This window comes from Tyto alba, unplaced genomic scaffold, assembly GCF_018691265.1.
Source record: "Tyto alba isolate M040663 unplaced genomic scaffold, T.alba_DEE_v4.0 Super-Scaffold_5, whole genome shotgun sequence".
NCBI lineage: Eukaryota > Metazoa > Chordata > Aves > Strigiformes > Tytonidae > Tyto > Tyto alba.
In genome coordinates this window covers 20,091,486-20,106,589 of record NW_024881326.1, presented here as the reverse complement: position 1 = coordinate 20,106,589, position 15,104 = coordinate 20,091,486, and the positions used below count along the sequence as shown (strand labels likewise).

At 52.2% G+C, this 15,104-nt stretch overlaps 1 protein-coding gene across 1 annotated transcript in view; it reads left to right on the top strand.

The window, feature by feature from the left end:
- The window catches only part of PCDH19 (protocadherin 19), a 58,925-nt gene extending 44,878 nt beyond the window's left edge, over nucleotides 1-14,047 (top strand). The window contains 2 exon segments of the mRNA XM_042807253.1: nucleotides 9,813-10,084; nucleotides 10,086-14,047. Coding sequence (XP_042663187.1) covers nucleotides 9,813-10,084; nucleotides 10,086-10,403 — 590 coding nt within the window. The 3' untranslated portion in view covers nucleotides 10,404-14,047.
- Nucleotides 14,048-15,104: the final 1,057 nt, after the last annotated feature.

The window sequence follows — 15,104 nt, the reverse complement described above, 5'->3', positions numbered from 1 at the left end:
TGCATTGCTGGAAATTGAGCTTGTCCATGACTTGAAGGTAATGGATTTTCCCTAAGCTTATAATGAGGTTTTAGATTTGGATCTTGACCTTATAGTAATTTTATATGCATATTTATATGCTGTGATCACACTCTTAATTAATCAAGGTAAACTTAATTGCCAGAACAAAGTTTCAGCTGAATTAAATGGGCCAGATTCCCAGGTTTTGGCAATGTCGTGATCTCTTCTGATGGCCACGGGGCCAGTCTAACCCACAGCTGGCATGTCCCTGGCATCACCATTATCCCTCCTCGGCATGGAGCTGGAGCCTTGGCTGAGCGCTCTGTGTAGAGCCATGGCAGGGGCAGAGGGGAACAGGAACGTCCTTGTGTCACAGTGAGTCACGGTGCTGGGCCAGACTGTGGGTGCTGTTGGATGCTGGGCAACATAGAGCAGCTTTTGCAGACCTGTCCCCATGGCCGGCCCAGTTCCCTGTGTGATTTTCTGATGCCCCCGCCACCATAGGTAAGTATGTCATTGTGGGACATCCGTGTGCTTCAGAGGAGAGGACCCACCAGCATGGAAAAGCCCTGTGTTCATCCAAAAAAGAGTTAAAGTAGAGCACCAGGCGGGGAATAATGCCGGGCTCCAGGGTGGGGGAGTGAGAGGTCAATGTCATGATGAGGGATGGCCAGCAACCAACACTTTTGGTTTAAAAAAAAAGAAAAGGGGGAAAAATTCCCTAGCTATCTCTTGACGGTGGGGAACGCCCCATCGTGCTGGGAAGCCTTCCAGCTCCCTCTGCTCTTCAGAGCTGCGCACTTTTAGAAAGTACAAAGAGCTTCTCAAAATGTTTTGCCTTGTGGGTACGTCTATGATTAATTCCGTGCAAGCATTACTGGTGCAATAACAATACTGGAGGTCCTAAAACTGAAAAAGGAAACACATTTGGCTCGTACTTCATACACAATCACTTACACTTAAGCTATTGATAGTTGATTGGGATCTGTAGACTGCTGGGCTGGTGCCACTGGGTTTCTGAGCGCGTTGAATGGCTGGAACAGACAGCGAGGCTGTAGGTTTTGGCAAGCTGTAGGTCTCATTAGTCAGGCTGACTGTATCTGACACGAGAGATTCCCATCCACCAAGATGAAGCTCACTTCCCTAGGCTTTGGCTGACGTCCCAACAATATTTACATGAAGGACAACAGAGGATCAGTGTTAGATTAAGGCTGTGAGTTTCCAGTAGGCAGACAGTTAAATATTCTATTGAAATACTCTTTTGATTATTTAGATAATAATGAAGTTTATGCATGTCCTTGAGAAATCTGGGGAAAGGCACTTGTTTTATGCTAAGCATGCAAAGATGTGTTTAATCTTGATAATAGGAGTAAATTATGTATCAGCGTTTATAACCTCGGCTTCTTTATTTCTCACTCACTGGGTGGAAGCTCCAGAACCCTCGCAGGGAAGGGGGAGCCGCGCTGGGCAGCTGTGCGGGGGGAAGGGGTCTCGCCTGCATCCCCGATCCTGCCGGCACCCTGGCCCTCCGCCTCCCTGTGGGGAGAGGAGGAGGATGGGTCGTTCTGCTTCGTCCCGGCCAAGGGAGGTGCTGGTTGCGGTAACACGTTCGCCACGGGCCCCCCCGGGGGCTGTACGTCAGTTCGGCTGCAGCGAGGGCAGGGATGCTGCTCCGGCGGGCGCCGGGCCAGGAGCTGGCGCGGTTCGAGCAGCCGGGAATTGCTTCTTACCTCCCCCAACTGTCATTTCGGTTTCGTTGGATTTTTATCAGAATCCTCAAGTAGCTGTTTTCTGAGCAACGCCTAATTTTGAATGGGACCCGGGTAATAATGCGATTTATTGCTGCGTTGGAATGTGGCTGCTTGGCTGGTCCCACGTTGCCCCTACAGAATAAGTGAATTTGTCTGTTTTGGATTTGACAATAGCGGAGAAAAGTAACCTTCGGATTAATTTGTTTTAGCGACTAAAGTCCCATTAAATGGAAGGCAGCTGGTGTCAAAGGCATAAACGGAGACAAAGTTTTGCTCCCAATTGTGGGAAATGTGTTTAAACAGACTAGAAATGTTTCCATCTCTGCAGGGTATAATATACTCAAATGGTTACATTAACATGAAAAAAATATAAGAAAGAGTGTATTTAGGACAATCCCTCTGTATCCAGTGTTAATGAAATTGAATTCCAGTAATGAAGTCAGAGGGTTGTATTCTGCACTCGTGCAGGCAGCACAGTAACCCCCATTAGCATTAATGGGAGCTGTGCCTACGAATTACGGAGCCGTAATGGTTTGAGATGGAAAAGGTCTGTCGGATCCCGGAGCGCGCTCCTCTCCGAGGGCCGGATCCGGCATTCTAACATCAGTTAGGACACTAATGAGCCCTGTATCAAGGTGTGAGTAGCGGAGTTTCGGAGGTGAAATCCCTGCCGCCCAGGGGCCAGCACGAGCTCTACGGACCGCTTAAGAAGAGGATTAATTGGAGTTTAAATGGTGTGTTCTGCCGGCCCGCTGAAAAGGAATTAATTTTGCCTCGTGAATGAGGTGGGGATTGGCCCGCGGTCCCGGATGAAGTGGGGCAGCCAGCATTAAATTGCATCCCAGGCCATAATACCTCCTGGGTCTGACTCGGCCGTAGTGCACGGCCTGCCCAGGCACCAGCTCCTCTTGCTTCGGGTGATCACCCGCCTGCCCACAGCCACCTTCTCATCCCGACGGCTTCGGCGTGCCCGCGAAGGCATTTTTCTGGAGAGAATCTTTTATATCAGATCCATCCTCAGCCCTCCGGTGTGTAGCCAGCCGGGCACCCCAGGTGTGTCGGCGTGTCAGCCTTCACTCGGGATACGGGGAGCGTTCTGCGGAAGGGAGGGCATTGTTAATGGAAATGTAGAGCAGGGGAAGAGGTAAAGGGGCCAACCCCCCCAGATGGTGTAAATCAGCGCGGGTCCTCGGCGCTTCCCGGGAGCTGTGTGTGTCTGCAGCAGCTGGGAGCAAGCCCCGTCGCGTCTCCCCGTTGACCACCACAGAAGCGCTGCCCGTGAGCTGCGTTCAGCTCTGGGTCCCTATCACCAATTGCCTGATAAATTAATCTAATTCACATCCTTTGTTTTGTTAAAATAATTCCTTGCAGGCATTTGCTTTGGCCAAGCACTGTTGACCTCCTGTGTCGGGACAGACAATCCAGGATTAAAAATACAGCATTTTTTAGCTTTCATAAATCCTGAACAATGGCGAAAGAGGGGAAAAGAAAGGCTCCTCGTTGTGGTAAAGAGCATTTGTCACTGTCCCTGGTTATTAGTATCCTCTGAGCATTGTGCAAGGGAAGCCACGCCAGGATTACATTTCTGCATAGACTGGAGATTTCTTATTAGGAGAGGCGAAGAAGGCTCTGTAAAAGCCCATAGGTCAAAAACATAATACACTATTCCCCACCTCTTGTTTCCTGATATTGTGCTATTACAGAAGATAAGGGAGAGGTGCAGAGTCTTAATTTACAAGCAAATGATGAGCCATGGCTGGGGACTGTTTGTATTTGGCTCGAGCTTATTATTTTATCTGGAGTGTAATGCGGTGGCTGGCTGCTCCCGAGCCGGGAACATCCGCTCCTGGCGGGGTGGGGTGGGGTGGAGGGGAGGGGGGCTCTGCCGGCGTGCCGAGGGTGCTGGGTGCTGCACGGGGGCTGGGGGACACGCCTCGCGCCTCGTGGCATGCTTCCCCGAGAAAATGAAGGTGCTGGAGTTGAAAATAAGCCCCAAAGTAGCTGGAAGAGGAGTGTTAAATAATGCAGTTGCGCATTGTCCATGAAAGATGGCTAACCATGAGTAAACATCAACAGCAGTGTTTGATCCCTTCATGTTTACTATTTATTCATATTTATTATTCATAAATTCCGTCACAAATGTTAGGCCCGCACCCCAGTGAGACATTTGCATTTTATTTTAAGTTTGATTTCCCACCCCATGTCCCCTTCCCCTCCCCCCCCCCCCCCCCAGCCGTTAGTTTCATGAACTGAGATTTAATGATTTGCTTTTCCACATCGTTCCCGTGATGGCTCTCCCTGGCTCTCCTCTTCTTGTTTCAGGAAGAGATTTCTAACATGGAAAAGTGATATTTGAATAGATTCCCCTAAGGCAATCAATTTACTTTTAATTTGTCTGGAACTAAGCTTTTCTTTGTTGCAATGAGAAAGGATTGAAACTGCTGTAAAATTTATTAGCTTCCAGGAAGATTTTGAAATGAATTTTTTAATGATCGTGCTGTTTGCCGTACCCAGGAGCAGTGTCATCGTGATTACAGTATAATCATACGGTTGCTGAAGAAACACCAAAATGAGGAGATAAAGCCAGGCTCCTGCACGAGGCTACCTGTGGTCCTGGCCCAGGGACGGGCACGGGGCTGGGGCTTTTGGGCTACAGCCGCTCGGCACGATGCTCACCCGTGCACCCCCCGCCCCGTGCACGTCCCAGCCAGGCTGCGATTCTTCCAGCCGGCCTTTTCTTTCGTATTTTTCATTTTCAAGCAACTCTCCCCTCCTCTTCCTTGCTCCCCATGTAATAGCACAAATGAGCTCTACTTACTCACCTCGGCAAAGCTGCTCTGACATGGATTGGATTGAACTGAGCGGCTGTTTGAAAATGGAAACTCCGGGGACTATTGTCATCGCCCAAATTGCACCTTAGATTGTATAACAGCACATGTCATCTGGCCATTTATCAGGAATATTACATTCCCAGGCACTTGCACCTTGCTACGATTTAACTTTGTCTCTTTGGCCAGCGCTGCGATTCCACTGGAGATAATTCAATTGCTCTGAGAGCTGAACGGGCGCCTTGCACACCGGCTTCACGTTGCTCTGCCGCAGGTACGCAGGTTTTGAATTGGAGGCTGAAAGCACTTGCACGCCCTGGACGTTCGTTAATCTTTCCTTTTAACGAGAGAAGGCGCCGTGCAGGGAGGAGCTGGAGGCTCTGCTGCTCCAGTTCCCACCCCATGTCCTCTGCCAGCTCCTCCTGGGCTCCTCTTGGCGTCCAGCTCTCGAGCATCCATCCCGTCTCCCTCCTTCTCTGGCCGCGAGCTTTCACGGTGGGATTGGGAAGTGCCGAGGCTCTCGGCTGGGCAGGCAGCAGGGCGCTCGGCCCCAGGAATTCGGGCAGCCCCAGTGATTCATGTCACCTCCCCGCCGCTTGTGTCACCGTGCCGTTGTCCCCAGGGCCCGTTCCCGCCCGCCGTGACGGCTGTGTGTCTGTCCGCCCGCAGAGGAGCCGCGGGTGCCGTTGTCTCTCTGGCTCAGACGCCCCGGGCAGTGCGGGGGGCTGCCTGGGGCTCCTTATTAGTCGCCTTTGTGCCGGTCCCCCGAGGTGCAAGTAGAGCAGGTTTGAAGTCTGGAGCTCAGATTGTATTTTGCTATGCTTTGAGGAGCGTGTTTATTCCAGGGGTGGACGTTGGGCTTATTTGATTTCATATTTGCTGTGTAAGAGCTTACGTTTAGCAATGACACATGTTTTCTGCCAAGCCTGACTTCAGGATAACTGCTTACCTCTTGATGGCCAGGCTTCTGCCAGGGCGTTTTGTACCTGGGGAACATTTTAAAAGCGGCCCTGCCCTAAGGTGCTCTGAAACGAGCTTCTGGATTGGTGCTGGGCGAAGGCGGACTGGCTGAAAAACCGGCCGTTGCTGCTGCGGGACCCGCACACGTCGTGTGCCAGACTGCACAGCCATCACCCCTGGCATGGCACCTGCGCTCAGGCGAGCTGCTCAGCACCTCCCCGGGCAGCCTGCGGGTGACACGGCTGTCCTCACCGCCGGATTTGCAATGGGACTCTCCCCACAGCGTGTGTGCAATGTGCTCGGCTCGTTAGAAAGCCTGGCAGAGCCCCGGGCTGTGGTGTGTGTTCCCCTTCCCCGGGCTGTGGTGTGTGTTCCCCTTCCCCAGGGCTGTGGTGTGTGTTCCCCTTCCCCAGGCTGTGGTGTTCCCCTTCCCCGGGCTGTGGTGTTCCCCTTCCCCGGGCTGTGGTGTTCCCCTTCCCCAGGCTGTGGTGTGTGTTCCCCTTCCCTGGGCTGTGGTGTGTGTTCCCCTTCCCTGGGCTGTGGTGTTCCCCTTCCCCGGGCTGTGGTGTGTGTTCCCCTTTCCCAGGCTGTGGTGTTCCCCTTCCCCGGGCTGTGGTGTGTGTTCCCCTTCCCCGGGCTGTGGTGTGTGTTCCCCTTCCCCAGGCTGTGGTGTGTGTTCCCCTTCCCTGGGCTGTGGTGTTCCCCTTCCCCGGGCTGTGGTGTGTGTTCCCCTTCCCCAGGCTGTGGTGTTCCCCTTCCCCAGGCTGTGGTGTTCCCCTTCCCCGGGCTGTGGTGTTCCCCTTCCCCAGGCTGTGGTGTGTGTTCCCCTTCCCCGGGCTGTGGTGTTCCCCTTCCCCGGGCTGTGGTGTTCCCCTTCCCCGGGCTGTGGTGTTCCCCTTTCCCAGGCTGTGGTGTTCCCCTTCCCCAGGCTGTGGTGTGTGTTCCCCTTCCCCAGGCTGTGGTGTGTGTTCCCCTTCCCCGGGCTGTGGTGTGTGTTCCCCTTCCCCGGGCTGTGGTGTTCCCCTTCCCCGGGCTGTCCTCGCCACCCCGCTGCACTGGGCTCCTGCAGGCAGCGGGGCGGTCGGGCTCCCCGGGGACTCCTGGGGTGAGGCGTTCGCTCCACGGCTCCTGCGAAGCAGCGCCGAAGCCGTGGCGTTGCCCGCCCGGCGCTGCCCCTCCGCTGTTCCCTCCCCGTCGGGCAGGAGTTTCACGCCAGCTTGCTCAAGCCCTGCCGTCGGTGCGCGGAGGTGGGGAGCTGCATTGTTTTGGCTGCCTGCCACTCGTCATCTCGTGCGTGGCGCGGTGGTTATTACCTGGGCTTCGCTCCTTGCGTTAAGAACGTTTTTTAGTGCGGACAGTAACAGTCGCATCGACTGGGGCAGGGCTAGGGCTGTAAAAGAATTTCCTGTTGTCCTATTCCCGATTGTTAAAGTGGTAAAAAACAAGACAGAATGGGACAATAAAGAGCCTGTGGATGTGAATGGCCATCCTGGGTGCTGTTAAGGCTGGGTGAGCTGGCCGTAGCTGCAAGGGGCAGTGCTGGGTGGGTAGCTGAAGATCCTCATTCTGCTATGGAGGAGCGGCTGCTGCTCAGGGCTCTGTGCTGGCCTCGGGGTCTGCTGCCAGGCCAGGGCTGGTCTGGGCAACCTGGGTGCATGTTGTCCCCGAGAGCAGGATGGTCTCTGGCTGCGGGACGTGGTCTCTGCAGACCAAAGCTGAGCTGCGTGGTAGAGACAGGAGCAGGGAGGCAGAATGTGCCACAGAGCTCCCTGTTGGCTTCAGGCCTGTGGCTGGGTGGTGACTCCTGCCCCTCTGCCTGTCAGCACGGCGTCTTTCCTGCTTGTTATGTTCCTTTCATAACATAAAAGATCAAAACAGCAGAATTTAGTGCAATGCTTTTCTTCGCTTCTCCTGCCCGCATTTCAGCTGCCACCGGTGCGCCTTGTAGACGAGCATCTTGGTGTCCAAAGCTGATCCTCTCCCCAGCAGATAGGCACCGTGCCAGCAGTCTTTAATAAAACCGCTCTTAAAGCACGGGTCCCTTTCTAGGGTTTGAGGAATATCCACTTGCAGGGCAGTAATCGGTGAAGCCCTCCATTTGTTTTTATCTGTAAAATGTGCCAGGTTGGAATAAATGGCTCAAGGCGAGACAAACCCGCCCGTGCTCCGTCCGGAGCGCGGGTTGCCTCGGCTGTGGTGGTCCCGTGGGTGCGGGGCTGAGCCGTGATGCCGGGGGGGGGTGAGGAGCAGCAGCCCCCCCCGTGCCTCCCTGCGCTGGAGCAGCCAGCCCAGCGCGCGCCCCGACCCGGCGTTTCGTGCTTGTGGAGAGACTGAAGTGACGCGTGCTCCAGCGGCGCGCCCAAGGTCACACAGCACAATAAATCAGTGTCTCATCGGGGATGAGAACCCAAGATATTTCTGTAGCCCCTCCAGCCATCACCAAGTCTTTCGCTATCACAGCCAGACTACACAACTTTGTATGCCTGTAGCACCCTTTTGAAGTTAAGCTGTGGATAAATAGGCAGACAGCAATACTTTCTGGGCATTTTTTCTTTTTTTTTTTTTTTTTTTTTTTCTGTTTTGCTCAAGTACTTGAAAGTACGAGAATCAAAGTGTAAGAGCATGGGCTTTTAGATCTTGGTGCAGGTTGTTCTGCATGTAAGGCTCAGAGCATCCTTCTCTCAAACTGCTGTAAAGGTGGCTGCCAACACCCAGACCTCCTACACAGCCACCCGGCGCCACGCTCCTCACCACCAGGTAGCTGCTGTGACGTAGAGAAAAAGCTAATGTTTTACCCATAGATTTTTCAACTAATTGGCTTCTTCTCCTTTAAAAAAAAAATTCCTTTTTTTTTTTTTTTTTTTTTTTTGAGGTCTGCCTTTTACTCGTTTATTCTCTGTAAGTGTTAAGCTGCTCATATTTTGGTGCATTGTGTTATGTGCTGAGAATTTTTATCAGCCGCCCTAGTGCTCGAATGTGGTGGAAATACCAATGTGTCTGAGGAGCGGAGGTTACGAACACAGATGTACAACGCATCAGAATGAACGGTTTGCAGATGGACGGGAAGCAAACCCAGGCTGAGTCTGCACCTTTGCAGGCTTCAATCCATCAAACCGGCACCGACCGAGTGCGGTCTTGTGTAGGTAATGGCATTACTGCTTTATTGCTGCTTTGTGTGTATATAGGTAACGATAGGAAGCAGCTGTGTCTTTGCATAGGGCGAGGTTGTGCTTACAAGGGCTAGCTGCTATTAGAAGTTCTTATCAAATGAATTAAAAGTCATAAGCCAAGACTGAAAAGCGGCCGGGAGCCTGCGGTGTTGAGCAGGAACCACGGTGGAAAGCTCAGCAAATGGCTGAGGATCTCGAGACTCCTGGATTTGGTTTCCAGGTTTGCACTTGGCTGAGCCTGGCTGCTTCCCTGCGCCCCAGTTTGTCCGTCCGCGATGGGGGTTGAGGCCGTGCAGTCCCCTGGGGTCGGCTGGCAGCGCGGGGGTGCCGGCAAGCACTGGGCTCGAGGGTTTAACCTGCCTGGGAGTGCTCAGACCTGGGCACGGAGGGTCCTTGGAAAGGGTTAAACCACCGCTCCATATTTCAGCCCTCTAAAGTGGTGTTGGGACGGCCCCAAGTTGAGAGAAGGGATCTTTATCGCTCTCGTATGAATAAAGCCCCAGCGCTGGGAATGACACATTTAATCTTCAGTGGAGTGGGCGGTTTGGGAGATTTATAAAGCCTCTGTTTGGTGAGAGGTCAGTGGGGATTAAGCAAAAAGTTAAAACACACATACATGCCAGAAAAGAAAAAAAAAAAAAAAAAAAAAAAAAAAAGAAAGAAACCACCCTCCTCCCTCTGCTCCCTTCCCCCTGCTGCAAAAAGTCAAGCTTAAATGTTGCGTCAAGCCAAGCTTAAAACATGGTGGCTTTTAGCACTGGTTACTAAGCCCGGAAAGTGCTGACTGCGAGCGGCTCGGCACCTGGGCCGGACCCGCCGTGACGGATTCGTGGCTGTAACTCCTTTCCCCGGGATGCGGGTCTGGCGGCGGCAGGTGACACACAACCTGTTGGAAATTACACTCCAGCCTTTAGAGCAGCGGAGAAGTGGCTGTAAAAATCCCTCCGGCGAGCCTTGCCTTCCAAACGAGTGCTGCTTGGGGAGGGATAACCGCGGCTTGGGGAGCGGTGGGGCAGGCTGGGGGGTGGCGGGCACCCCCGGCCGGGCTCCCCGCTTCCCCCCCCCCCCAGCCCTTCACCGTCCCTTGTGTTTTCTCCACGCAGATCAGAGCGAAGGATTTCATTGCAGGGAGGAGTGCCGCATCCTGGGCCACTCGGACCGGTGCTGGATGCCCCGCGGCGCCGTCCCCAGCCGCGCCAAGTCCCCCGAGCGCGGCAGGAACGTCATCGCCCTCTCCATCGAGGCGACGGCGGTGGACGCCGAGCCTTACGCAGACTGCAGCACAAAAAGGACCTTCGCCACCTTCGGCAAGGAGGGCGGCGAGCCCCTCGCCGACGAGCGGCCCGCCAACCCCAAAGGCAAAAGAACGGTGGACCCCGGCCGCCGGCAGCCCCAAGGTGAGCGGCGCCGTCCGCGAGGCCGGCAACGGCTGCGAGGCCGTCAGCCCCGTCACCTCGCCCCTCCACCTGAAGAGCCCTTTGTCCGGCAAGCCGGCGGCACCCTACGGTGCCGGGCACTGCGCCGGCAACCGGGAACGGGAGCCCTTTGGGAACAGTGGCCCTTCCCGGCCGACCGAGGCAGAGCCCCGGGGGGCGGACAGCGAGAGCGGCGGGCAGGAGGGCAACCCGCTCCTGCAGGAACGCCGGGAAAAGGACTCGCCCGGCGCCCGGAGACTAAAAGACATCATCCTCTGAGCAGCACCTGGCGAGATGAAGAGGGAGGAGGAGGAGGAGGAAGAGGAGGAGGAGGAGGAGGATGAGGGACCGCACGACTCCCAGCGCAGATTGTTTTTATCGCTTACCAATGGTTCACAGATTGCTGTATTTAAAAGCTTTCCCTAAATGTATTGTTTATAAATGAAGCTATCGTTAATGTGACAATCCCACTTGTCTCAACAGGCAGCAGGGGTGTGCAGCCGGAGCAAAGTAGCGGGTGTTTTGCTTTTGCCGGGAGGCGGTGGGTGGCGGGGGGGCAGAGGCGAGACCCCCCCCCCCCCCGGTCCTCAGGAGCGCTCGGTATCCCCTCCTCGGAGTTTATATATTTTTCTATCTGAAAACGAAGATAAATTTCCATTCCTGGAAAGAATTGAATGGCAAATTCCTTATTCGGACATCTTCAGTAATCACCCCGGCAGTTTTGGAGTCTAGACAAAATAGCGGCCATTTCTTGTGTGCGGCTGTTCAGCATGACAGTCGGGTGAGTTTTAATATTCGCTCAACACAAGGTTGTTTGTATTTTAAGATGTTGCTATTTTGCTATGGACACCCCTGCATTTATGAATCCTTTTGCTGTCACATGCTTATCTGTACTATTATTGTATTTGATATTGAAAATTACTGTATGTCTAGTGATGGCAAAAGGCTTTCAAGCTTAAAAAAATAAAAAAATTAAAAAAAAAAATAAAAAAATCACGAATCATCTTAGTTAAACTTTGGGGAACCTGCAGTTTTCAGACCTGGTGGAGCAAGCGCTTCTCCCAGCCCCCACCATCGCCTGCAGCCGCCCCGGCTCTTGCAGGGCAGTGACAGGCCGTTACGGGAAGACGTTTTGGGGAAAATCCTGCCTGGATTGCAATTGTCGGATGCACTGTGTCGAACTTTTTCCCTTGTCCGTTTCTTTTGCAGAATTTCAAGGCAATGCATGGAAAGTTTTCCCAGAAGATGTTTGCTTTGGTTTGGTTTGTTTTTTTCCCAGTTCCCAGATTTAGATATCCCCCCGTCTCCAGTCATCTCCGAGTCAAAGTGATGGAATTATTTAAAGAGAGCTACGTTACCTTCCCAGACAGACACACACTTCCAAGTCAGCAGTTCCCAGTCATGATTATGCCAAGTAGGCGTGTGCTGGTATGTCATCATGGCGTGGATTTGGGACTGTTCTGATTTCTTTCTATCCCTGCATCATAGATAAGTATGGAACGAGCAAGAGTGATGTTAATTTAGGGGCAGACAGGTGATATGTAACAACGGTACTAATTCAATTAATGTGCCTTCTTAATGGAGAAAAAATGAAAGATATTCATTATTTTTTCTCATAATTAAGGACTTTTTTGTGTGGGTACAAATTTACTCATATAAAATTGATTTTAAAATTGAGCTACTTTAATAGCCATTTGTAGAAGGGAGAGAGGGAAGGGGTTTCACAGCTCTTTTCTCTCACAGTGATAATTCCTCAGTGAGGTGTGAGTAAGGTAGGAGGATTTCAGTTAGATTATTATTATTATTGTTATTATTGTTATTATTATTATTGATATTATTATTATTATTAACCCTTCACCAAACAGATTTTCCTACCCTAAATAATATTTCCTAGAATTTAAAATTGATTATGGAAGGGAAAATATATAGCTCTTGCCAATGTTTGCTGTACCAGCAAGTTGAGATTAGTGGTTTCTAGAGAAATAGTCTTTCTAGGTCTACATATCATGATAAAATATTTGTTACTTTGATTTATTTAAATTAAAAATGTCAACAAGAAAACAAGCTCCAGTCATTATTATCCTCAAAAGAAAATTAAGCTCCAGCCATTTGTTTCTTCAGGGCAAATTGATCCTGCCTGAAGCCGCAGCTGGTCCGAGACAGGTCCGCAGTCAGTCTGTTTCCCCTGTCACTTGCTGAGGCCGGGAATTGGGAAAGAACCGACAAAAAACGGTCGTCTAATGAAATTTGTGACACTTCCCTCGCTGGTGTTGATGACTACCTCATTCAGCTCCCATCCATGCATTAACGTGATGTCCTGCATCCCTCTGGAAAGTGAACTGGGGATTTTCCCCTCTGTTCTGGAGTTTGAGCCCATTTTTCAGGGATATGTTATTTCTGTTCCTGCAGTGTTTCCTGCCTGCCTACTGTTACTGCTGTCATTTATTTATGTTTTTTTTGTTTTTTTTGTTTTTTGTTTTTTGTTTTTTCCCCAAATGTGTATTTTATTGTAACACAAGCAAAGACGAAAGGGGCTGGCGTGGGGCTGCGGGAGTAACTGGATTTTCTGTAACTGTTCAGCCGAGTTCATTCTGATGCTACCTGTTTTTGTCAGCTCTGGTTGGTTTTTCTTGGAGGGGGGAAGCTTCTCGTCTGTGTTTGCTGAGTGACAGAGCCTGCCATGCCCCGTCTGCCAGATCCTTTCGGCCTCGCAGGGACACGGCCCCACGTTGCCCCATCGTCTGCACCCACCTCCGCCAGGAAGGGCCCCGGCTCCCCCCCGTGCCCATCGCGGGGATGGGGAGTGTGGGTGCCCCCCGTCCCGGGGCACCCCACCATCACCATCATCCCCAGCTGCCTGGAAAACGCCAGCTGTTAATTTCTGCTGAGCGTTGCCCTCTGCCTGAGGAGCTGCCAACACCAGCCTGGCGTTTTAGATGAAAAATAGATGCTAACTGAAAAGGAAGAAAGAAAAAAAAAAAAAAAAAAACCAAAAACATTTCTCTAATTTACCCAGAGGAAACATTCCTTGCCACTCTGAATAAAAGTGCAGCCGAGAAGGAATGTGAAATAATTCTGTATTAAAAGGGGGCATTAAAGAGGTCAGTAAACCCTTATGCCTCCAAGAAAATCGTTTAAACACCAGATTTCTGGGCTGACCCGGGCTGCAGCCAGGGATGCTGAGTGCGGGGCATCGTCCTCGCTCTGCGGGGCCGAGGGGAGAGCCGGGGAGCGGGCCTGGCTCCGCCAGCTCGCCCCACTCCTGAATGTTTTGCTACTCCTGTCACTGTCCCTCTGTGTCACTGGAGATGAGTTCAGGGCTCCTGGGCAAATCGCAGCCTCTCTTGGTTTTTTTCCTATTGCATCGAAACTGGCCATGCAAAAACGTTCAAGGCTGCAGGGACTGGAGGGGGGAGGAGGGTGTTGGGGGGGGGGTGTGTTGTCCAGATGTAATTATTGTGCTTGTTTAATAACTTAAACCTGTCCTCAGATTTGGTTAGGAAAAATAGCTGGGATCTGTTGGTTTCCCTCAGGCAAACTTGTTCTGCTCTCCCGTTTATCCCCTGTTTATCCAGGAGAGCAGCAACCACCTGTAATTCTTCCCGAGCGTAAGGAGGGCCTCAGCTGGAGCAGCCCCGGGGCTGGGGACCAGGGGGGTGAACCCACCCTGTGCTGGCCCAGGGCCCCATCCCTGCTCCCCGGGAGCCCCTGGCCTTCCCCACCCCCGAGGCTGCAGGGCTGTGCCGGGAGGGGTGAGGGAGGGCTAGGGGGGACCACTGATGCCTGGAAAAATACCCCCTGAGCACCATCCTGCTGAGGTTGCTGCCGTTCCCTGTTTGTTGTGAAGCTGGAGGTGGCCTGTGGATCACACGTTGTGCAGAAGTGAATTCCTTTTTTTTTTTTTTTTTTTTTTTATTTTTTTTTTCAAATAGGAAAGAAGTTGCTTTTGTAAGAACACACTGTCTGATGAATATGTTGAAACTATTCTTGGGGGGGGGGGGGGGAAAATAATATCTAATGATGAATGGAAACACATTTGTCTGTCATTGGGGAAAATTGATGATCTTGTTGCTACAGCTGCTTTTGCAGCTACGGGTAATCTCTGACCCAACCTGTGAGCTGCGGTACCCGTCGGGGAGAAGCCCAGCCGCCCCCCACTGCCAGCACCGCTGAGACGGCCCCTTGGCCGGCATCAACTGACGTTCAGCTGATCCGAGCTGGGGGGTAACCTTCAAACACGCCGAACGCAAACTGGTTGGCAGCGGCACGCGCCTCCTTGCAGCCTGGCGAGGTCCGAGCCGCTGGGCTCGCCCCGGGACCCCCGTCCCCGTCCCGCGGCCGGGCTGCCGGCAGCAGGCAGGGCTGCCGCGGGACTCGGCGCGGTCTGTCTCGTCATGGTGTCTCCGTCGCCGAGTATATGAAGAATAAAGTGTTGTATATGCTGATACGTATGTTATGTACATTTTCACAGTGATTGAATAATTGTAAACAACGAAATGCAAAAAGGAAAAAAAAAAAAGAAAAAAAAAAAAAGAATCACCATTTTGTCTATTTTATGAAGATGAAAAAGCAGCTTTATTAAATTATTACGATTCTGTTTCAAAATGGTGTACCTGCCACACTGTTTTTTTTTCATCTGATGAGAACTTAGTTTTCCACCTAAATGTGATTTTTTTTCTTTTCTCTGCTTTGAGCATCTAATGCATTTTAGTATTAAAGCAATTATTGAATAAAATGGAAAATAAGTGTTTGGTTAAATATGCCTAAGTGGGTTTGCTTTGGTGGGCTCCAGGTGCTGGTCCCGTAGAACCCAGCGCAGCGCTGGGTGCCCGCGGGGTCCCCTGGGTGCCACCCCAGCCCTTTCACCATCCACTTCTCCCACAGCTGATCCACTTTGGCACCTGAGAGGCTGCAAACCCCAGGCAGAGCTTTCCTGGCCCCGAGGAGGGGGTGTCACCGTCCCCAGGGGTGACCCACTGG